At 34.3% G+C, this 24570-nt stretch overlaps 1 protein-coding gene across 5 annotated transcripts in view; it reads right to left on the bottom strand.

The window, feature by feature from the left end:
- Positions 1-24570, bottom strand: part of SKIC3 (SKI3 subunit of superkiller complex) — an 88556-nt gene that overhangs the window by 11013 nt on the left and 52973 nt on the right. For all 5 annotated transcript variants that reach the window (XM_025923709.2, XM_086695357.1, XM_086695437.1 and 2 more), the window contains 10 exons: positions 24209-24333; positions 23287-23410; positions 21802-22023; positions 20916-20988; positions 18320-18373; positions 18029-18140; positions 14224-14352; positions 10868-10989; positions 8724-8882; positions 3426-3578 (listed from right to left, as the gene is read on the bottom strand). In XM_025923709.2, coding sequence (XP_025779494.1) covers positions 3426-3578; positions 8724-8882; positions 10868-10989; positions 14224-14352; positions 18029-18140; positions 18320-18373; positions 20916-20988; positions 21802-22023; positions 23287-23410; positions 24209-24333 — 1273 coding nt within the window. The remainder of the gene's footprint in view (positions 1-3425; positions 3579-8723; positions 8883-10867; positions 10990-14223; positions 14353-18028; positions 18141-18319; positions 18374-20915; positions 20989-21801; positions 22024-23286; positions 23411-24208; positions 24334-24570) is intronic.

Here is a 24570-nt window from a genome sequence, read left to right as displayed (position 1 = left end):
TTTCCTGGCTTTATCCTAACTTCATGGGTAGTGTCTTATCTGCAGGACCAGCTATGTACTCTGTGGAGCCCAGGGCAAAATCACTGCAAAAATGTATGGTCCTTTGTTCAAAAATAATTAAGAATTTCAAGATGGCGACTACAAGGATTAAAGCAAGAGTGGAGCCCTGAGCAACTGCACAGAATGCACACCTGTGAAGCAGTCCTGTTCATCCACAGTTCCACTAGATGAATATACTCTATTTCACTCACTCTCCACATCCTCAAAGCAATCTTGAGACCTCTCGTTTCTTTTGTACTGAAACCCCATCACTCTTCTAGGTAGCCCTACTGGATTGGATTTAAGAGAATTCCTACGCCAATCCACTTTGACGCTGGACCACTCATTCCCGGCTCCAACAAATTCCAGGAGTGTTGCCAATCCCATGTCACAGGAATTCTCCTTCACTCCCTCTGTCTTGTACCCGAGCGTATATTGCTACCCACCTTTGGGATACACCCACCACTGACCACTCTCTGCCAGGGCACATACTTTCCAAAGCACTTTTTTTTTCTGTCCTAAGACACCAAGTGGAGAGCCACAGCTTCTGAGGTTATGTCAGATACCTGTCTATATGCTACTAGACATATGCCTCCAGGATCTCAGAGGCCATACATCAAAACCTTCCTTTCTTTGGCAGAAATCAAAAAGATTCTTTTTTGTTTTTGTTCTTTTTTATTTTTACTTACTGATTTGTTTTACTTTTTTTTTTTTCACTCTTATTTTTATCCCATAATCAGTTACTCTAGAGGATGAAACCCAATTGTGTATAGATTGAAAGCAAAAAATATACACTCTCCCTTCCTCACCTTTGTGGGCATCTGTGTATGGAAATGTGCCATCAAGATGGGGGAGGTAAGCGCTCTCCAAAAAAATTTCTCCATATTCCTTCTCTAACTTCTAATTCATTTATAGCTTCCTTATAGGTTAATCTTCTACTTACTGCGGAAGTCTGTACCTTGATTTTATATCTTACTTTGGAATCTGTTATCTCTGAAATCTGATACTTAGCATCTTAGCCGAACCTGAGTTTAATATCCTATCCATATATTATCACACATTCAGTAGCCTCTCATAAAAGTGTAATTTTAATATAGTCATGCCTTGTACCAGCTGTTTACCATAGAAATGTGGCATCTCTTATATTCTTTTTTTTTTTAATGTTTATTTTTGAGAGAGAGACAGAGTGTGAGTGGGAGAGGGGTAGAGAGAGAGGGAGCACAGAATCCAAAGCAGGCTCCAGGCTCTGAGCTGTCAGCACAGAGCCCAACGTGGGGCTCGAACTCACAAACCCCAAGATCATGACCTGAGCCAAAGTCTGATGCTTAACCGACTGAGCCACCCAGCTGCCCCTCTTATATTCTTTTACAATAAATGTTCAGTGTCAAATATTATAATAAGAACAGGTTAGATTTGAGTAGTGTTATAAGGGCATTTGTAAATGTTATTCTACTTGATATTTAACCCTATAAGAAGGCAAAGTAGTATTATCATCTTTACTACTACTACTCCAAAAAAAAAAAAAAAAAAAAAAGACTCTAAATAGTTTAATTGGCTGAAGTTTCCACAAGGAATACATGGTAGAACCAGAACCAAAGCTACTAGAGAAAATACTTTTTGTGGTTGGGGGGAGGGGGAGTAGAAGAGATAGGGTGTATTTGGGTATTACTAAACTGCAAGCTAATTTCCTCAACTGTAAAACAGGATTATTGTAAATATTAAATAAACTAATATGTGTAAATCACTGTAACAGTATCTAGCACAGGCTAAGTGCTATAATGTTTGCTATTGTTATTCCTATTGTTTTATTCCAGGTCAGATTTAATTTCCCAGCATTAAGAACAGGCAAAAAAAAAAAAACACCCTCCCCCCAAATAAAAATATTTATTAACTAACAAATAATGTTAGACTAAAAGACTTTCTACTTTTCCAGTTCACATATACAAGAGACTTATGAGTACTAAGTGTGGCTTCCATAGCACACAGCTATCAATGTCACAAAGATATTTGTTAAATATAAATATGTAACAAAACAAAATATTTGATGGTCTACAATTAACTACCATTTTTTTTCACCCAAATCAGCACAAATTTGACAACCATTATTATGTACACATTCATTCAAAAACCATTTATTGAAGAGCTCCTATGTACAAGGCAGGGTGGTAAAGCAAGGATGCAAAGATGAACAAAACATGGCCACCGACCTAAGGAGCTCTTAAATGTGCTCTGTAATCATCTCACCAAAGCTGAAAACATTTCCTAATCCTTATATATCTTTATCAGAAAGCTTAGTTAAAGCAAGCAAATAACATTGGCAATGGATTGCTATGACAAAAGCATGAATTAATTCAGGCCTATCTAGGACAATTTCTTCTAACCATGTAAAACAAAGAACGTCAGTTTATCTTTTAATTACAGAAGCAACATTATATGATAAAAATTCAAATACTATCAAAGGATATAAAATGAAAACGTCTTCTCTATCATCCTTTAAAAACCCCCAGTGCTATTCTCCAAAGTAACTGTCATTATTTTTCTTTTTTTAATTATTATTTTATTTATTTTTTTATTTTAGACAGCTAGAGAGCTAGGGATGGAGAGGGGCAGAGCGGGGAGGGGGAGAGAGAATCATAAGCAAGCTCCATGCTCAGTGCAGAGCCCCATGTGGGGCTGGATCCTTTGACCTTGGGATCATGACCTGAGTCGAAATCAAGACTCGAAAGCTTAACCAACTGAGCCACCCAGATGCCCCTCATTAATTTTATATCTTTTTATATCTTTCTATGTACCCATAAGCAGGTGCACACAAACACAACATATTTAGACATATATATTCTTAAATATATGTATCACACATACATACACTCAACTAGGATATCATATACACTGTTCTGCAGTTTTCCCCCCAAAGCACACACACACTTAAACATTTATCTAAGGAGTTTTCCATACTAGTACAGAGGACTTACAGATTAATGTACCTATCTTTGTATCAAAAATCTGATGTCAAATCAAAACTTACTAGAAATCCTCTTACAGAATGTTAAATTGAACTGAGAAATGGGCTGAAATGTTAATTATTGCCACCTTTGTCACAGATGAGTAGCTGGGTTAATTCTAACTTATCAACAAGAAATAAAAATGTATATTCTGCCTTAATTCAACTTTTTAATTTCAATCTTTGTTTCTTTTCTTCCCCAAACAATGACACTGTTCTGCTGGAGTCTATGGATTTACATTGCTATTATTTCCATCAAAAGCCCAAATACAAAGTCTATAAGGAGGCCTCACGAGAAGGTGACAAAACAACAGGAACTTGAGAGAAAGCACGATCATCTTAAAAATAAATGAATCAATTTTTCATGATTATAACATGATCTTACCATGCAGGCTTTTAAAGCAAGTAGAGCTAGTCTCAGCAGACTTGACAGCTTCCCACTCCAACTGCCCTGCTGGGATGCTACTTGTAGACTCTTTCTATAACACATCTCTGCAGCACCCATCATTCCTTGGCACTGATACACGTGTGCCAGCCACTGAGGAACATAAAGAGAAAAGAACCAAAAAGATTTCAATTTAGTACATAGCCTGCTACTCTACTTCCAACAAAGTCAATACACATTGATAAAGTTAATTTTTTATTTCATTATTGCTAAATTTTGTGCCCCCAAAAAACAAAAATCACAGGTCAAGAAAGGAGTAGCCATCTTGCCCATTCTATCAGCAAGAGCTTACTAGCCACATCACTGGAAAGTCGTTTTTTTTTAAATATAAATGCGTATCTACTTATTTTGAGACAGAGAAAGAGAGAGTGTGAGCAGGGGAAGGGCAAGGAGAGAGGGAGAGAGAGAATCCCAAGCTGGCTCCATGCTGTCATCACAGAGCCCAATGTGCAGCTTAATCTCAAGAACCATGAGATCATGACTTGATAAGAAATCAAGAGTCGGATGCTTTAACCAACTAAGCCACCCAGGTGCCCCTGACTTGACAGTCTTAAAGAGTTTTCTGAGATGGCAAGTCAAGAACAAAATCAAAATGGACTATGAAAACAGACATATCATGTAAATGCTAATCAAAAAGAAGTTTGTATAGTTGTATTAATAAAGTAGACTTTAAGACAAGAAATATTAGAGACAAAGGGGGCTGTTTCATAATAAGAATCAATTAATTGGAAGATATAACACTCCTACATTTGTATTTACCTAATAACATAGATTTTATGCAGCAAAAGTTGACAGAAATGAAAAATAGTCAAATGCAGAATCAGAGTTGGAGATTTTTAGTACACCTATCTTAGCAATGGTTAAAGAAACACAAAACGTTCAATAAGGACATAGAAGATTTAAACATAATTAATTAGCTCGACTTAAGTGACATATTGAGAAGACTACATTCAGTAACCACAGTATATACATTAAGTGACAATGTGTATGCAATATTTACCAAATCCAACCATATAACTAAAGAACTAAAATCATACAGTTTACTGATTAAGTGAAATTAAAGAGTAACAGAGAAATAACTAAAAAATTCATCCTCTCCCATATTAGAAATTTTGCAACATGCTTCAGAAAAAAACATGGATCAAAGAAGAAATCCCAATGGAAATTAGAAAACATATTCAAATAAATGACAATGAAAACACTACATAAAGTCCTGGGGGATGCATATATATATTGGAGAAAGACAGAAAATCTGTAAGTTTCTCTGTCAAGAAGCTAGGTAAAAAAAAAAAAAAAAAAAAAAAAAAAAAAACCAAAATGCAAAGAACGTAAAGAAAATAAAAAATAAAAGAAATCAATAATGTGTAAAGAAAATATAATGAAGAAAATCAAACCAAAAAGTTGGTTCTTTGACAAGTTAACAAAATTGTTTATCAAGAAAAAATTCAGAAAACAAATTACCAATGTAAGAATGAAAACGGAAAAAAAAGCATTACAGATTATATAAACAGTGAAAAAAAAATTTTAATGTTTATTTATTTTTGTGAGAGAGACAGAGTGTGAGAGAGCAGGGAAGGGGCAGAAAGAGAAAGGGAGACACAGAACCTGATGCAGGCTCCAGGCTCTGAGTTGTCAGCACAGAGCCCAACATGGGGCTCAAACTCACGAACCATAAGATCATGACCTGAGCCAAAGTCAGCTTAACAAACTGAGCCGCTCAGGCGCCCCCATGATACATTAAAGAGGATATCATGAACAACTTTATGCCAATAAACATGAAATTGAGATGTGCTGGACAAATTTCCTATAGCTCATGAATGCTAAAGAAGTGAAAAGAAATTTAACCAGCAATTAAAAAAAAAAAAAAAAAAAAAATCCTTAGCCCAAGTGGCTTCAATGGTGAATTCTTCCAAACATTAAAGAAATAAATGTCACTCTCATACAAACTCTTTCAGAAAATAAAGGAGAATTAACAACATAGATGCCAAAACCTAACACAGACCTCATAAGAATGAAAAATAAGCCATTCTCTCCTGAATATAGGTATTAAAAATCCTCTAAAAAGACATTAACAAATCAACTCCAGCAATATATAAAAGGAGTAATACATCATAGCCAGGAAAACCAAGTAAGATTTCTACTAAGAATGCAAGGTTAGTTGAGCATTTGAAAGTCAACACAGTCCACATTAGCAGAATAATAAAAAAAGAACCATTCTAACAGATGCCCCTCACAAGATCTGTTAAAATTCAACATCCATTCATGAAAAAAATAAAAAATCTTTTATCAATTTAGAATAGAGGACTTCCTTGATCTGATAAATGTATCTATAAAAACTTGCAGTTGGTAAACAGTAAATGTTTTCTATGTGAGGTTGAAAATAAGAACATTCACTTATTTTACCACCACTTCTATTTAATATTGTTATTCAAGGTTCTAAACAGTGCAATACAGCAAGAAAAAAATCAATATAAATATATTGGAAAGAAAAAGTAAGACTTTACTACTCACAGAAATGACTTAATTATGTTTACAGAAAACCCAAAATCATTCCAAAAGAATAAGTGAATTCAGCAAGGTTGTGGATGGTCAACATATAAATATCACTGCATTTCTAAGTGTTTGGAGCTAACATACAAGACAAAAATACTATTTGTAATAGAACAAAAAACATGAACTACCCAGAAATAAATTTAACACAAAAATGTAAGAGACTCTACACTGAAAACTGTAAAACACTACTGAGAGATATTTAGAACTTAAATAATTTGAGGCATATACCACATTTGTGGATAGAGAAATTCAGTAGTATTCCTTTATCAATCCTCCCCCAATTAAACTACAGATTCATGTAATTCCAATCAAGATCCTAGCAGGGCTTTTGTTTGCGGGGGGAGGGGGGCGGTAAGGAAGCAGGGTAACTGACAATCTACATGTAAATGCAAAAAACCTAAATGACCTGAGACACTTGAAGGAGAAAAAGTCAGAGGTCTTACTATTAGCTCCACACATCAAAACTAATTGTAAAGCTGTAAGCAAGAATAAACAAGTAGATGAATGGAAAAGAATAGGGAGCCCTATACGACCCACATATACAGTCACCTGATTCATGTAAAACCATCACTACAGTTCTGTGGGGTCAGAATGGTCTTTTCAAGAAATGATGCAGGGACAGTAAGATATACATCTGGGAAAAAAAGAACCTTGACTCTGCAACATCAACAAAAATTAATCCTGTATGGATCATATACCTAATATGTGAAAAGTAAAACAAAAATCTCTGAAAGAAAAGCGAAAAATATCTTCAGGAGCTTAAAGGAGGCAAAGCGCTCTTAAATAGAAATTTCAATAAAGCATTAACCATTAAAAGGTAAGTTAGACTTAATTAAAATTAACTATTCATCAAAAAATAATATTAACAGAGTGTTAAGCCAAGGTACAGACATGAGGAACTATGTGCAGTAATACAAATACTCAAAATGTGCTTGTATCCAAAAACTACAATGAATTCCAAAAATCAATTAAAAAACAGCCCACGAAAAACTAAAAAAAAAAAAAAAAAAAAAAAAAGGCACTTTATAAAGAGGATATCCAAAGGTTCATTAAGCTTATGAAAAGTGGCTCAACATCATGAGTCAGGTAAAGTCAAGTTAAAACTATCACAAGATACTATTATCTACTTATCTACTGAAAAGGGGAAATAATAACCATGTCTAGCAATACCAGCAATTGGAATGCTCAAAATTTGTTAGTGGTTTATAAAACTGTTTGATAGGATCTACTAGAGTAAACATACATATCCCTTATCACCCACCAAAAGACATATCTAACGATGGACATGGCAGCATTAACCATGATAGCCAAAACCTGTTAATAATCCAAATGTCCATCAACTGTAAAAGAGATACATTTTATAATATATTCATAAGATGAAACGGAAAAAAACTACAGCTACGTGAAACAACTAAATGAGTCCCACAGACTTGATGCTGAATGAAAGTAACCACACACAAAACAAGAGTCTGTTTATGTGATATTCAAAAAGCAGAAAGACTAGAGAGAAGTGACAGAAGTCAGAATAGTTGTTCTCCTTTTTATTTGAGGTAGGGGGAAATCAAAGAGAGAGGCAGGGGGGAGACAACCAGGTTATTGACAATATTCTGTATCATGGTATAGGTGGTGGCTAAATAGGTATATAGGTAAGTAAAAATGTAATGAATGGTACTTACAAGATTTTCATACTCTATTCTTTGTGAATTATATCATAAAAGAAGACACACTCTATCTCTTAAGACTCTACATGCTATATAATTTATCTTTTAATTTTTCCTTTTTAGTTTGACAAGCATATGAAGTCTTGATGAAGAATATGAAATCATTACTATCCATCTGACCTTAGAATTAAAGTATCTTAATTCTCATATGGCAAATTTTAGAAGAGGGGAAAAAAGCACCACCCTTCTCCAATAATTAGAATAAAAAGTAGGCTTAGCTTGCATAGTCCAACTACTGTACGCCATAGGATAATCTTTTTAAGCAGGGACATCAAAAAGGTGTTATAATGAAAGATCAAAATGAGCAAGAAATTACAGTAAAAAATAAGCTTCTGTAAAATCGATATCAAAAAGCCCCTTTGATACTTTCTCTGGAGCAGAGAGGAAACTATAATACACTGAATAAAGTAATTACATGTTTTCTTGTGTTTTAATATTGATAAGAATAAAGCATATAGTGATCATTATGTGTTTGTCACTGTAGATAACCAGAGCCAGCTAAAAGGATAGTCTGTTCATTCAAGCATCCATAACTACTTCAAAAAGCACTAAACACCCATTAAAATCCTGGATATGGGTTACCTATAAGGTAGCTAGAAAAAAAAACACATACATCCTCCCTAAAGGTGGAGTTAGCACCATTATGACAAAATGTTTGAAACACTTCTTTAATGTGTTACATCAATCCTATGTAAAAGGCAGTATTTTCAACATTGTTTTAAATTGAGGAAATTCATAATCGACAATTTAAAAACCTTTGAAGCAGTGTAGCTGCAGATCCTAAGTTAGTATTAAACTTGCTTAGTCTCCTTAATCCCAATACAGCATGCTTCAGTTATTGAAAACGAAACATATATGGTGACTTTAAAGGCAAGATAAACAAAATGGAGCATACCGCCTAACCTCATCTAGTATCACGAAGTATTCTAATTCAGGACTCATTGTAAGAATGGAGAGAATTTACCTGCCATGCTGGAACAGAAGTTGAATTGGACATGACTGTTTTCTGCAGCTCTTCAAGTACAGCATCTGGGAGAGGGTTTTGTGAATCCAGGAGTGGTTTACACTGAACTTGTCTCAGAAGTAAGATAACAGCTGGCTGATCAGGGTTACTTTTTAAATTCTAAAAATTAAACCCCAAATACAAATATATCACACAGATTCTTGAATGTTAAAATAGCAATTAAGCTATTCTTAATGTTGGAAAAAAATCTGAATTTAACCTTTTTCTTATTAAAAAATAACTGCAAAAGTAAAATAAATAGAACGATGAACATATAAAACTCCACATTTAAATAAACTTTGAAATTGGTAATGCTATAATTGTAGTTTATAAGGCATTTATTTTAGATTTAGTTTCCCTTTGACTTGTTTTATTCTCAAGTGATATCCTGAAAAACTTAAGTTCTGAATGTAAATAGCTGAACCAAGAAAACATAATATTAACAGTGAAGGCTAAAACAATGCCTTATTGGAAGAAACTAGACCATATAAGAAGAAAAGAGCTATAAATGTTTTCCTTTTTCAACCTCTTCACAAAGATATTCACTGGATGTCCTTCTCTAGGCAAAGACTTCCTACACATTGTAAGAAAAATGACCCATTTATCCATTTCCCTAAGCCATTATTAGTACATGAAAACACACATACATAATTATATATATGTATATGCATCTCCTTTCCTATATATATCTGTACGGGGGAGAAGTTAAAGAAAGTTCTCTAAACAAGCCTTCCACTATTGTTTTAAACATTTCTTTATTGCTTGTATTTCAATCTCATGCTTCTCTATTTTTTATTAATTTATAGTCTTTTTTTTTTTTAATTTTTTTTTTTCAACGTTTATTTATTTTTGGGACAGAGAGAGACAGAACATGAACGGGGGAGGGACAGAGAGAGAGGGAGACACAGAATCGGAAACAGGCTCCAGGCTTTGAGCCATCAGCCCAGAGCCTGACGCGGGGCTCGAACTCACGGACCGCGAGATCGTGACCTGGCTGAAGTCGGACGCTTAACCGACTGCGCCACCCAGGCGCCCCAAGTTATAGTCTTAAATGTATGTGATTGCTTTCTTCTGGGTAAGAGATTGGAACAAAAGAATGACAAGAAAAAAATCTTAAAAGTATCCCTTATTCTGTCAAACAGAACATAGCAACTGTCAGTTGCTTCATAAACACTCACTGCATAATACTAATCTGTCCCGAATATAGATGAAATTTCTTAAATAAAAGAGAAAATTTATTACTCTGCTTTTTTGGAGAATTAAAACACCAAAGGGATCTTCAAAGATCCATTCTTCCTTCTCTGTAAAATTTATATTGATCTTTCTTTCAAAAACAAAAACAAAACAAAACACATTTCTAAAGAAAATAAAATCTTCCTGGTAAGCAATTATGAAAAAAGATGTTTTCAGGAAAACGTCAGGATAAGGAGATGTTTAAAACTGTCCTTATCCATTAAATTATTTCTAAATAGTTTTATGAAATGGATTCATTCATTCAATAGAAATTTATTGAACCCCTACTATGTGCTGGCAAGGTGCTAAGGATTTACTCACAGAGCCCACAATCCAGGTTTATAAAAGGTGACTACTGAGTAGCTCCAATCACCCACTTAATCCTCACAGTCATTCTATGTGGTTCAGAACTTTGGAAAAATACAGGGATGCTGGAAAACATAGCATTCTGAAGGCAGTAACCAGAAATCAAAGGAAAATACTGCTTCCATAATGGTACTGCCTTCCCAAAGACCTATTAAGTCCTTGAGTCCTAGAATCAGACAAATGTGAGTTCAAATGGCAACTCAATCAATTTCTAGCTGCAAACTCTTGTGTAAATCACTTACCCTAAGCTTTAGTTTACTTATTTATAAAAAGGGGATAATAATTAACATCCATGTCATACATTGTTGTGAAGTTCAAATACAAACTGCTAAATGTACTGACCAGCTTATAGTAAGTACTCAATAAATGTTGGGTAATTATAATCATTACTATCATCACACCATCACCATATGCCCTTTAAATAATGTGCACTCTATTTTTAATGTCATTTTCCAAGTAGGATAAGAATCCACAAATCTCAATGCTCAATTTCATAATAATAATACCTTTGTGCAGAGGCCTTCAGCTTCAGCTAGTCTTCCTGTGTCTATTAGACCAGTGACAGCTTGGGAGAGAGACCACTTTTCCAGAGATTGGTTATAATTTTCAAGGAATTCTTTGTCTCTAACTGTGAACAAAAATGTCAGTGTTACTTTCCTCTGCGATTTATAACATTTTCCCAAAGGAGTAATTAGTTGCTAAGAAGTATTACAATTAGACTTACCATTCATCTATAATTTTTTAAACTTACATGTACTACCGAAATCCCATAAACTATCCTGACACGTGACAGGTTTCTGAAGAGTTTCATGGTAGGAATGTTTGTGGCTGAGTAACTTAAAACTTTATAGACTTGTGACTTACATAAAAACAAAACAAAACAAACAAAAAACAAAAAACACTTTACAGCAAAATTAAAAATAATTCATTGTAAAAAATTAAATATTTATTGTGATATAATTGATGTATCGTAAATTACACATATGTACGTATTCAAACAGTACACTCTAAAGACTTTTGACATGGGCGTCTATCCATGAACCATCACTAAAATCAAGATAATGAACATAGTCACCATCATGAAAAGTTTCTTCCTACTCCTCTGTAATCACTTCTGTTCCCCTACCTACCTCTCCTCTCACCCTCTGTCCCCAGGCAACCGCTAATTCTTTTCAGTCACAATAGATCAGACTGCATCTTCTAAACTTTCATACAAATAGAATCATAAAGTATAGACCCCTTTGTCTAGCACGTTCACAGTTGTTAATATGGTAAATTACATGCATTTTCAAATGTTAAAGTGACTTTGTGTTCCCAAGATAAACCCCAGGTGATCATGATGTATCATCTTTTCTATGTGTTGTCGCATTTGAATTGATACAGTGTGTTATGAATTTTTGCACTGTAGTTCTGTAGTATCCTTATTGAAGTCTTTGCCTGGTTTTGGTGTCAGGGTAATGTTGGCCATATAGAAAAAAGTTACCAAACTTTTAAATTACCTGGAAGGATTTGTTTAGAACTGGCATTATTTCTTCCTTAAATGGTTGGTAGAATTCATCAGTGAAGACATTGGGTCCTGGAGTTTTCTTTGTGGGGAGATTTAGAACTACAAATTCAGTATCTTTAACAGATACAAAGCTATTCAGTTTATTTATTTCTTCCGAAGTGAGTTTTGTGTCTTTCAAAGAATTTGTCCATTTCTAAGTTGCCAAATTCAGTGGCATAAACTTGTTCATAAGATCCTATTAGCCTTTAAATAGCTATAGCGATGTACCCTCTTTCATTTCTGACATGGGTACTGTTTTTTATCCCTGATGTCTGGCTAGAGGTTTATCAATTCTATTGATCTTCTCAAAGAACAAGTTTTCACATTTGTTAATTTTCTGTTTTCTATTTCACTGATTGTTACTATTTATTACTTCTTTTCTTCTGCTTACTTTGGGTATAATTTCATCTTCCATTTTCTAGTTCTTAAGGAGAAGATGAGATCACTGATTTGAAGGCTTTAATGTAGACATTAGATGCTATAAATTTCTCTGTAAGTAAATTACAGTGCTTGTAATACTTTGAAAGGCTGTTTTTCCCTTTTCATTCAGTTCAAAATATTTTCTCACTTCCCTTCTAGCTTATTCTTTGAACTGGATTATTTAAAATTATTTATTTAGTTTCTAAATATTTGAGAATTTTCCAGATATTTTTCTGTTACTTGTTTTTAATTTAATTCCATTGTATTAAGACAATATGCTTTATACATGATTTGAAGCCCTTTAAATTTATTTAGACCTGTTTCATGGCCCATTTAAGATTTGGGTAAATGCTCTGCATGCATTTGACAATAGGCCTTCTGCTGTTATTAGAAGTATTCCACAAAGGCCAATTAGGTCAAGTTAGTTGACAGTGCTGTTCAAGTCTTTATTATATCTTTACAGATTTTTTTGTCCAATTGTTCTGTCAATTATCAAAAGATTACTAAATCTCTAGTTATAATTGTGGATTTGTCTATCCCTTTCAGTTCTGTAAGTTTTTGCTTCGTACATTTTTCCGTAAGCTTTCATTTTTTCTACCCATCTTATTGTGAAATACAATGCAGATTTTTTGTATTTTGAAGATCTGCTACTTAGTGCTTAAATGCTTAGACTTGTTATGTTCTCTTGATGAACTGATTCCATTATGAAATGTCCTTCTGTATCATTGGTAATATCCCTTGCTCTGAAATCGAATTTGCCTGAAATTAGCAGTGCCATTTCAACTTTCTTTTTTTTTTTTTTAATGTTTATTCTTTTTTGAGAGAGAGAGAGAGAGAGAGAGAGCGAGCGCGAGTGAGCACATGAGTGGGAGAGGGGCAGAGAGAGAGGCAGACATAGCATCCAAAACAGGCTCCAGGTTCTGAGCTGTCAGCACAAAGCCCAATGCAGGGCTTGAACTCCAGAACTGTGAGATAATAACCTGAGCTAAAGTCAGATGCTTAACTGACTCAGCCACCCAGGTGCCCCTCACCTGTTTTTGATTAGTGTTGACATGGAATATCTTTTTTCATCCTTTCACTTTTTAGGCTATTTTCATCTTTATGTTTAAATATAAATTTATATTTTATCTATTCTTCTTTTAGGCAGTTTATAGTTGGCTCTTGCTTTTTTATCAATCTGACAATCTCTGCCTTTTAATTAGGGTATTTAGACCATTTAACTTGACTACCGATATGGTTGGGTTTAACTAATGTGTTGTTTTCTATTTGTCTTATCTAGTCTTTGTTCTCTTTTCCTCTTCTTTGGATTATTTTTTATGATTTCATTTTATCTACTTTGGTGGCTTATTTACTATAACTCTATTTAGTGTCTACTTTAAATTTTAAAGTATTCATCTTTAACCTGTCACAGTCCACCTTTAAGTAATATTATACCACTTCACTTACAGTGTAATTTTATAACAGAATACTTCCATTTTCCCCTTTTATTCTTTGTGCTATTGTTGTAATGTGTGCTTTGAACAATTACGTTTTAAAGAGACTTCTATCATGTCACCTGTGGATCTGTTTCCATTGAGTGATTTATCTCACTATGGGTGGTATTTTTCTACCTCTTTGCATGCCTATTCTGTTTTAACTGGACACCAGACATTGTTAATTTTACCTTGTTGAATGCTGAACATTTTTGTATTTCTGTAATGTTCTTGGGCTTTGTTCTGTAGGAAGTTAAGCCCCTTGAAAATGATTTCATCTTTTCAAGGCTTGGTTTTAAGCTTTGTCTGATGAGAACATAGTAGCCTTTAGTGTAGGGCTAAGTGTGCCCACTACCTTTTGGCAATATCCTTCTGAGTACTTTGCCCTGAATTCATCATGTACGAAATGATTGTTTAAGCTTACTTGAAGCAGAAACAGCAGATAACAGGGCCAAGTACAAATCCATTCTCTTCGGCTCAGTGTTGTCCACTAGAGCCAGCTTATCTTCAGCATGACAGGCTGCCATTAGCCCAGCCCAGACGGCAGGGTCACCTAAACACAGGAAATATGTTACAAGGCTTGTTAATATCAACATATTGCTGAAAAGCTACCAAAAATGAGAGTAAGAGTTTATAAATACCAAAAAATTAAAGTGAAAATAAAATAAATTATATCTCTAGAAAAAAAAAATCATTTTCTTAAAGGAAAACTATACTTCTTTTCAGAAGACATATTACTATATTCATTCTTCAAGATTTGCTTTTTTTTTTTTCAAAATACAGCAAAGGATGAGAAATATCCTATTAAGCTCTTCCATGGCTGATTAGCTCAGCTGCCTAGAGTACTGTTCTATTGTGGAAAAGAATAAGATAAAAACAGAGAGGGAGGTAAACCATAAGAGACTCAACTACAGAGAAAATAAAAGGGTTACTGGAGGGGAGGTGGGTGGGGGAATGGGCTAAACGGGTGATGGGCATTAAGGAGGGCACTTGTGATGAGCACTGTTGGGTTACATGTAAGTGATGATTCACTTAATTCTACTACTGAAACCAACAAAAAAAAGGAAAAGTCAATTATATTCACTTTCATTGGACACCAAGGACAAGTCTCAAAGAGACATTTATGTTTATCATTCAATCTCTGTATTAAAGGTTCAATCATAGGAAAAGCAAAATAACACTCTTAGTTTTTAAGAAAAGTCTGAGTCAAAGGAAAAGCTCAAGATAACTCCATTTACATATGTTCTAACAGCCAATCGCGAAAGCCATTTTATCATTCCAAATGAAGGAATTCTATGATTATATATCCCTTCATCGATTTGATCTTTCCTTCCTTCCTTCACACCATGATAGCTTCTTCTGGGGAGGGGGGAAGCAGTGGACTGAGACTGAGGTGGTAATAATAGAGATTATGCAGACAGATGCCTCTTTTTAAGAAAGGCAGTTGTGAAGACAAGGTGAAAAAGAACTTGGAACTTTAGAAGAGTTTTTATTTTTCGCTTTTTATAAGTCACATTTTGCAGGTTAATATTTGCATGGCCTGTATGTTAGTCCTGCTACACTTAAAAAAAATTTTTTTTTAATCCCACAAGGGGTGCTAGCTAAAAAGAGTGTCATTTAAACAAAAATTTTAGCTTCAATTTTATATTTTTTATCTAACTGCTCCATCTAATATATATCCCCTATCAAATGTTTGAAATGTTTCTCTACTTCATTTATAGAGGATCAGTATTACTGATATAATAGTATAAGAATCATTAGAAATCTTAGGCACATAAAAAATTTTTACAAAAAATTAAATGCATACCACCATATTATAAAATAATTCCTGCCTGAAATAATGACTACTTTATTTTAAATAACAAAAGATACAATCAAATTCTAGAATAAGGAAATGGGAACCATCCCTCAGAACTTATGAGATCTGATTAATGTATAATGAAAGGCACATGACTCTTAGATCTGGGTTTTAGGTCTAACAATGGCACTAATTAACTCTGCCAGCTTTCCCTTCAGGACTCATTTTTCTATAAAACAAATGAACTGGATGATGGCTCGGGTATCATCAGGTCTAAAATCCAAAGTTCCAACTGAGGTAGAATCAATTTCTGAATTTTTTTTTGTAGTTTCAAGTTTTTATTTAAATTCCAGTTAGTTAATAATTTCTGAACATTGACTTATTTCTAAGATTAAGTGAAGAAATCCCTTAGAGATCTTAGGGTATTCTATAGTTTAGATTACAGGAGGGAAGAGATGGACATTAGATGGCAGCAATTTTTTCTGTCACATTTCAAAAGAACTGCTGTTTTCATTTAGTCTTCCAGACTATTCAGCAACTTCAAATTCCCTATGAAATAAAGTGATAGTAAAAAAACATATTTATTACAAACCTCAGTTTTTAAATTTTTTTAATGTTTATTTATTTTTGAGAGACGACAGAGCATGAGAAGGGGGAGGGGCAGAGAGATAGGGAGACACAGAATCTGAAGCAGTCTCCAGGCTCTGAGCTGTCAACAGAGAGCCCAATGCAGGGCTTGAACCCATGAACCGTGAGATCATGACTTGAGACAAAGTCGGCACTTAACCAACTGAGCCTCCCAGGCGCCCCTCAAATTTTTTAAATATAGTTTGCTAAAAATATCTTTTAATATCACAGAAGCACTAATCTAGCAGAAATTGGATTTTTTAAAATTTGATTCTAAATTCTTGGGATCATATTTAAATTTCTAAAAAGATTCCTTTGAATACCATCTGTCAAAACTATACTTTGTTCAGCTACAAGGACTAGGTATATGCTACTACCCATAACTACAATTACATTTACTTTTATTGGACTCCAAAACCAAGTCTCAGACAGGCATTCATCTTCATCACTCAGGCTCTGTTTTAAGCATCTTTGAGTATATATTTCTCCAGATAATATGGGAAAGTAAGATCATTACAGAAGACCTCATATGGGCAATGTCACCTTTTTAACGTTTAATGCCCCTCATACAATCAAAACCTAACAGATCTTTTATCATACTAGATTCACAGTAAAAATCCTTGAGAGTAATTATATCCATTTTTTTTTTTAATTTATTGACTTTGAAAGAGAGAGAAAAAGAAAACGCAAGCAGGAGAGGGGCAGAAAGACAAGAGGACAGAGAGAATCCCAACGAGGCTCCACACTGTTAGCACAGAGCCTCACACAGGGCTAAAACTCATGAATCCTGAGATCATGACCTGAGTCAAAATCCAGAGTTAGATGCTTAAGTAACTGAGCCACCAGGCACCCCCTGCCTTTTTTTTTTTTTTTTTAATCCAATACTTCCATGAAAACACCTCTAAAAATCAAAAACTTATCCAATGTATAACAAAAACAAATCGAAATGTTTAGGGTCTCTTTTTGTTCTATTACATAAATGAAACAAAGAATAAGCAATAAGATATTGGTCTGTTTACTTGTTTTATAAAATAATCTCTGAATTACTAGATATTTAGCCATTTAGTTAGGATCTTTATAATTTATAGTGAAGACAACATTGGACTTATTTTGTGCAATTTGTTTCCTAACAGTCCCCAGCCAAAAGCAAAACTATTCCGATCTAACAAATGTTTGAAGTGCTCTGCGGGAATAAATTATTTAATGCTACATGTCATATTAAAAATAATATTAGTAAAAATACGCCTCATAAGCCCACAGGTATTCCAGTGCTCTGGGGTATTTCTCCAGCAGTGATAATGAAAGTATGCTGATGCAGTCGTATATACTCCTTCAGTGTGATCAATGGTATACACATGACACAAAAAGAGCTGCTCAAGTGAGGCCATCACCTTGGCATTCCAACATTACCACAGAACACACCTCCACTCCTCAAGGAGCTAACTACCCATAAAGATAATTAAAATGACTAAACATGTTCATTAAATAATTTAGCAGCTATAGGTAAACCTCATTAAACCAGACAGATGCAAAACAGAAATAAAACTATTCCATGAAAATACAGAATTCAGATTTTCAATCAAGGATAACAAAGTATCCTTATGCAGATATTCCATTCAGCCTGTTTCAAGAATTGATTACCTCTTAATTATCAACAGCCAAATGTAGATAATCAAATAATATGCACAACCTTATTTTCTTAAAATTCCCTTTTATTTCATGAAAATACAAACTTTGTACCCATAAGCCGCAAATGCAAGACCAACAAAATTTGAATTAATGAAATGGATTATATTATACTCACCTGGAGAAAGAAGAGCTGCTTTCTGAATGGTCTTTAGTGCAATATTTTTTTCAGCTTCTGATGAACTGCTTCCCATAGCTAACTGATTTACCGCAGTATACAGTAACGCCTTCTGCATAAGAGAAAAGAAGAGGGTTAACAAATTATAGCTCAGTGACTTTCAAACTGGCTAAAAGCGGGCCTTTATTGGGTACAATGTAACCTCTTAAACTTAGGGAGAAAAATTGTTATTGTTTACCAATAATATTATTTAATAAGTAGGACATTTCCTTTGTACTGGGGAAAACTAACCTTTCCATGATTTGAGTCCAAAATATGAGCCACATTTCCTGCAACAGCACCTCCCTATAATAGAAAATAATTATTTGGATAAACTTTCACAAGTAGTAAAAATTAAGACTGATAAATTCTTTCCATTAAATCATTTGAAAAGTTCAGTTTTATCATATTTACAACTTCCAAACTCCAGAAGTATCAATTTATTATTGCTTTAAGAGACAAGTATTTTTATGAAAGAAAATCTTTTCTACTAGGATCATCTCAACTCTGCTCTTTTAAAATACTAAAAGTTACATAATTTTATACTAAACACAAGTACGTGTTTTCTAACAATTGTGATTAGATGGAAAGAGACATAGAATCTCAAAAGTGATCTTAAGATTAACATGGTTTTACTCCACGGAAATATTAGTATTTTAAAAATTTCTGTAGTCCCTAGTAAAATGAATAGCCAAAGTTCAGAGAGCCTGAAACTAATCACTGATTCAATAATCAACTCAATACTAAAAATGAGAAAAATATATATATCATAGTTTTTATAAAGTCAATTTGAAATCCTTAATTTTTAAAAATTCAACCAGACATTTTACCTGGAAAAAAAAAGTGAATTATAAGAATGATTTCATTTTATTTCGGAAGTATACTGTTGTCTTCATTTTATATTGGAATTGGAGTATCAGTAATGTTTTGCACATCATATTTACCACATAAATAACGCTAAAAACAAACTTTAAAAAATACGTCAACATAAAACAAATAGAAGATGGATTAAAAAGAAAACAGGGTGCCTGGGTGGTTCAGTCGGTTGTGCATCCTACTTCAGCTTAGGTCATGATCTCACAGTTTGTGAGTTTGAGCCCTGCGTCGGCTTCTGTGCTGACAGCTCGGAGCCTGGAGCTGCTTCAGATTCTGTGTATTCCTCTCTCTCTGCCCCTGCCCCGCTTCTGCTCTCTCTGTCTCTCAAAAATGAATAAATGTAAAAAAAATAAAAGAGGAAAAAAAAAAAAAGAAAACAACACAGGGGTGCCTGGGTGGCTCAGTCAGTTGGGCGTCCAACTCTTGATTTTGGCTCTCAGGTCATAATCTCACAGTTTGTCAGTTTGAGTCCCACGTTGGGCTCTGCGCTAACAGCATGAAGCCTGCTTGGTATTCTGTCTCCCTCTCTCTGTGCCTTTCCTCCATTTGCTCTCTTTGTCTCTTTCAAATTAATAAAAATTTTAAAAAGGAAATTAAAAAGAAAAAAAGAAACACAGAAAGTAGAAGGAGGATTCAGGAGTTAGATCTGGGATGATCCATCACCACAAACACTGTGATTTTGCACAAGTTATTTAATATCTACATCTCATGTGTCCTCTATAAAATGGACATTACTTGGAGCTACTTCATATGGTTGTTGGGATTAAATGACAAAATATATACAGTAGTTGGTGCATAATAAGTACTTTATTCTAGTAATAATGATGATGTTCTAGGTTCTTTGTACTACCATGTGTGAAAACCAGTAGGAATAAAAAATAAAAACAGACCCCCCACACACTCCAGACAGTGGAATTATTAGATGTAATAAGGTTCAAAATATATTAGCTACTACCATTATGTTTACCAACCAGTTAAGTAACTCTGAAAGGGCTTAGTAACCACAGAAGTTAACAAAATAGTTTATAGACTCCTAAAAATATCTGGTCATTGTGAACTAAAATATAATATATAATTCCTTTCATAGAACATCAATGACTTTGGGGTGCGTGGGTAGTTCAGTTGGTTAAGCATTCAACTCTTTGTTTCAGCTCAGGTCATGATCTCACAGTTCATGAGTTTGAGCCCTGTGATAGGTTCTGCACTGACAGCATAGAGCCTGCATGGGATTCTCTCTCCCCCTCTCTCTGTCCCTCCCTGACTCACATGTTCTCTCTCTCTCTCTCAAAATAAATAAACTTAAATTAAAAAAAAAAAAAAAAAAAGAATGACTTCATTTTGTGATTCACATTTTTAGATTTTAGACATTACCAATGTTCCAGCTCTTAATTTCTTTTTTTTAGGTCTTTTTTTAGTGTTTATTTATTTTTGAGAGAGACAGAGCAAGTGTGAGCAGGGGAGGGGCAGAGAGAGAGGGATACAGAGGATTCGAAGCAGGCTCCACGCTGTCAGCGCAGACCCCAACGCAGGGCATGAACCCATGAACCGGGAGGCCATGACCCGAGCCGAAGTCAGACGCTTAACCAACTGAGTCACCCAGTCGCCCCTCTCATTCTTAATTTCTTATCTTTAAGGAACTTTTAGATAAAACCATCTTTTGGGATTCAGAAACACAATAGTTAATTCTCCCTAAATAGCAACATTATAAACATAACCTAACTACATAGCCATTAACATAGTTTGTAGGTATTAAAAAGTCCACCTACTTCTTTGTATCTTTCATAATGCCTGCCCAGAACTAGTACAATAGTACATGAAACAAACTCAGTGTACTGCTTGTTAAATGACTAATGGAAAATCTGGCTGTATTCGTTGTTTCCCAGAATGATAATGCTAATACTTTAAAAAATTATATTATTCACTACATCACAAATTATTTTATCTTTTTGCCAGAATTTAGAACATTACTCACCTTTGCACTTCGGTGAGTATACTGAGCAACTACTCGGGACAACAGAGACCAAAGAGCAGGATCAGCTGGGTTACTACAGAGATAATCAAAAGCAGAAGGCTTAGAGATGGGAGACACTATAACCACAAAACGAAAAAGTAACCAACATTTTATTTAGTACCTAAGTTCAAAATCTTGTCGACATCTAAAACAAGTTCATATTGTCTATGTGTGAATGAAAGCGCCTTAATTTTTAGAAAACATATCTCCTATATACATCAAGAGTCCTTATGAAAATAAGAGGGGAAATCAGTAATACGATGATTACAAAGCCATGAGACTAAGAAAAGCTAAGGAAATTTAATATGTTGTGTTCAAGGAAAACACAAGGAGATGAAAAGTGTGGAAGGAAAACAAACTACATTTACAACACTTTACTACAGAAAATAAAACAAATAACTACTCTTACTAGTAATAACAGCTATCTATTTTCTAAATTTTGAAGACATTAATGAATGTTTGAGTGGCCAAAAAATTCCTAAGACCATCAAAGTGGGCAGTATCAGATAACAAATGGGCAATACCACAAGCTTAAGCATAAATAAGGGCAAAAATAAATAAATGAAAGAATAAACAAGGGCTTCTGTATTAAAATGAGGTTCAGGCCTTAACCTAAGTGCAAAATTTCTGTTCTCTTATCTCCTTATCAACTGAATTTAAAAAAAAATATTTATAGACGAAATAATGTGTATAGTTAGTTACCTGGTCCTAAGTGCAGTTTCATAAAACCACATTCTGGCTTCCAAATACATATGTTTACCTGATTTTATATTTATATTTATATTCCCAATGTCAAAGATCAGCTCATCAAGTATAGTTATTCCAAGTTCACAAGCACAGAACTTACCTGTGAACAGCTTTAGATGCTTGTCTCTGCACTGCCACACTGCGGCCTTGCAGTGCATAAATTGCTGAAGAAAGAAGGCACTTGTGATAATTACTGTCTTTTTGTTTGATGTGCTTCAGTAATTCATTAAGCGCCGCTTTTGACAGTGTAGGATCCTGCATTGTCAATCCTAGAGCACACAAGGCTTGAAGGCTTTCTGTGGTTGGTTCCTTTAAGATAGAGCTGTAAACATTTTTAATTGTCTATTAGCCAAAGTACACTAGTCTGTAAGTATTAAAACATATTTAACATTTAGTAAAAAAGCAATTTACTTAAAGATTCACCAAACTAAGTTCAAATTTAAGATAAACATAAAACAGATTCCTTGGCTTCTAGGGACAGCAATTTCCCTGAATGTCTAAAGCATTAAAAATACCAAGAGCTTTCCACAGTGCAACAGCCAAATTTCTTTTCTGTTCATTATATCTAAGTTTTAGAAACAAGTACAAATAGCGTTTTGTGGTTTGAGTTTTAGATAATTAACCATATAACCATGTAAATAACCATAGATACCATAGGCTGTTATTTTATTAATTTATTCAAAAAATATAGAAATAGGTACAAGTTATATTGGTATAATTTTTCTATTTTTATTTATTATTTATTTTTTTAAATATTTATTTATTTTGAGACAAAGAGGGAGAGAGAGTGTGAGCACGGACGAGGCAAGACAGAGGGAGAGAGAGAATACCAAGCAGGCTCCATACTCAGCAGAAGCCTGATGCAGGGCTCGAACTCATGATCATGAGATCACAATCTGAGCTGAAATCAAGAGCTAGACACTTAACCAACTGAGCCACCCAGGCGCCCCTGCTATGATTTTTTTTTTAAGTTTTAATTTTAAATGAATTTTATTTTATCAGGTTAACTTGAAAAAGAAAGAGAAAGAAATCTCTTTGGGGACCAAAGAGGCCAACAAAAAAAAGCCAGTTAGAAATGCCTTCATTAAAGATTTAACATCTTATTAGATCAAGTGATCAATTGCTCTTTTTTTTTTTTTATGTTTATTTTTGAGAGAGAGAAAGAGTGGGAGCGGGGGAGGGGCAAGAGAGAGGGAGACACAGAATCTGAAGCAGGCTCCAGGTTCTGAGCTGTCAGCAGAGAGGCCGATGTGGGTGGGGCTCAAACTCCCAAAGCGTGAGATCATGGCCTGAGTTGAAGTGGAAGCTTAACCGAGGCCCAGGAGCCCCTCGATTACTCTTTAAACAAAAAAATAATACACAGAGAGTACAGGATGCTTTTGAAGGACTGGATGGATCCAGAGCTAAGAATTAAGCCATGATCTCTAGCTCCACCTATGATTTTCAGTTCACAACTGGTTCAGTCCCATCTTTTTTGTTCACCAAAAAGATCCAACATTAAAAGCCTCATTTTACATTGTTCCGATTTTTAATCCAATGTTTAAGTTATCTGGTCTCGTTAAGTGGTGATGTCAACCATACATACCATTTAAATAGCAATGTCTTGGCTACATCCATTTTTCCTTGTTTATACTCTGTTATTGCTAGAGCTGTCAAGATATGCGCTTTGTCCTGCTCTGATTCAACAACAGACAAGGCTCTCTCATAGGCTATTACACAGAGTTGGAAACAGAAACAAAACAATATAAACACAATTTTGATTGACAAATAGTGAAATTTCTCCCTTTCTAATCTTACTTTTTAAAGGTCTAACTATAATTACATGTTATTGTTTCCTTATTTTCAAGTGGACAGAACAAACATTTATAATAATCTAACTTGGTTTATCTGGCCCAAGGTGATACTGGGCATATCGTTAGGATTATTGTGGGACATTCCCCAACTTCTATCTTTACAGGGAAGTCTTTAAGAGATTTGAAGACTTGTAGCCAATGACATATCATGAAAATTCTCACATGCATACCAGTAACTCCATCAAGCTGTAGATACTTAAAATGAGCTGCACACACATAGATTGGGTCTTTATATACACATGAGAATGTACTCAATAAGCATTTCTGGAGAAAATAAAACACACTATTACTAACAACGGTTAAGGTCTTCATTTATCAGAAATTTACACTTAAGCAAAGACCTGCTTTCAGGTGGTAACGCGTATTTCTACCTTAAGTGATCTTTGGCTTCAGTTTCCTCATGTAAATAATAAAGATAAATACTCAGCTCATTACACTGCTATAAGGCCTATTCATCAAAATAATGTATTAAATAAGGAAACAGATAAAAAGTACCTAGTGTCATTCCTGGTTACTAGTCAGATTTAAATAAACATTGCAAGTCCTGTTCCCATTTCAATGTTCTATCTTTCTATATGTAAGTTTGTTGTAATTAAATTCCACTCAGCCCTAGAAAAGTAAGATGTGTCCTTTAGCATCAAGCAACATACTCACCTTTGCTGCTTTCCTTATATAGACCTTTCATAAATAAAGCCAATGCAAAACCTATGATGTCTTCTAACTCTTCAAGAGGTGTTGACTTAAAAGCCTGGATAGCTTTATCATATTCACCAATGGAACTAAGAAGCAAAACATAACTTACTTTTAATATTAAAATTTTTTTTGGTTTACATCATAAAAATACAGAGAGATACTAAGGTTCTTTTAATACCTTCACCTACCTCATCTATCACTGTTAAGGCTATAGAAAAGATAAAATAAAAGGTGTATTGTTTATTTCAAATAAGATGTACTGGGGTAATTTAACTTCAAAATTTGCTTCCTTTAAATTACATGTGAAAGTGATTAGTTTGGCT

The sequence above is a fragment of the Puma concolor genome, chromosome A1 (assembly GCF_028749965.1).
Source record: "Puma concolor isolate L17-30 chromosome A1, mPumCon1.1.hap2, whole genome shotgun sequence".
Classification (NCBI taxonomy): Eukaryota; Metazoa; Chordata; class Mammalia; order Carnivora; family Felidae; genus Puma; species Puma concolor.
Note: the sequence above shows the minus strand (reverse complement) of the source record. Positions and strands in the feature narration are given on the sequence as shown.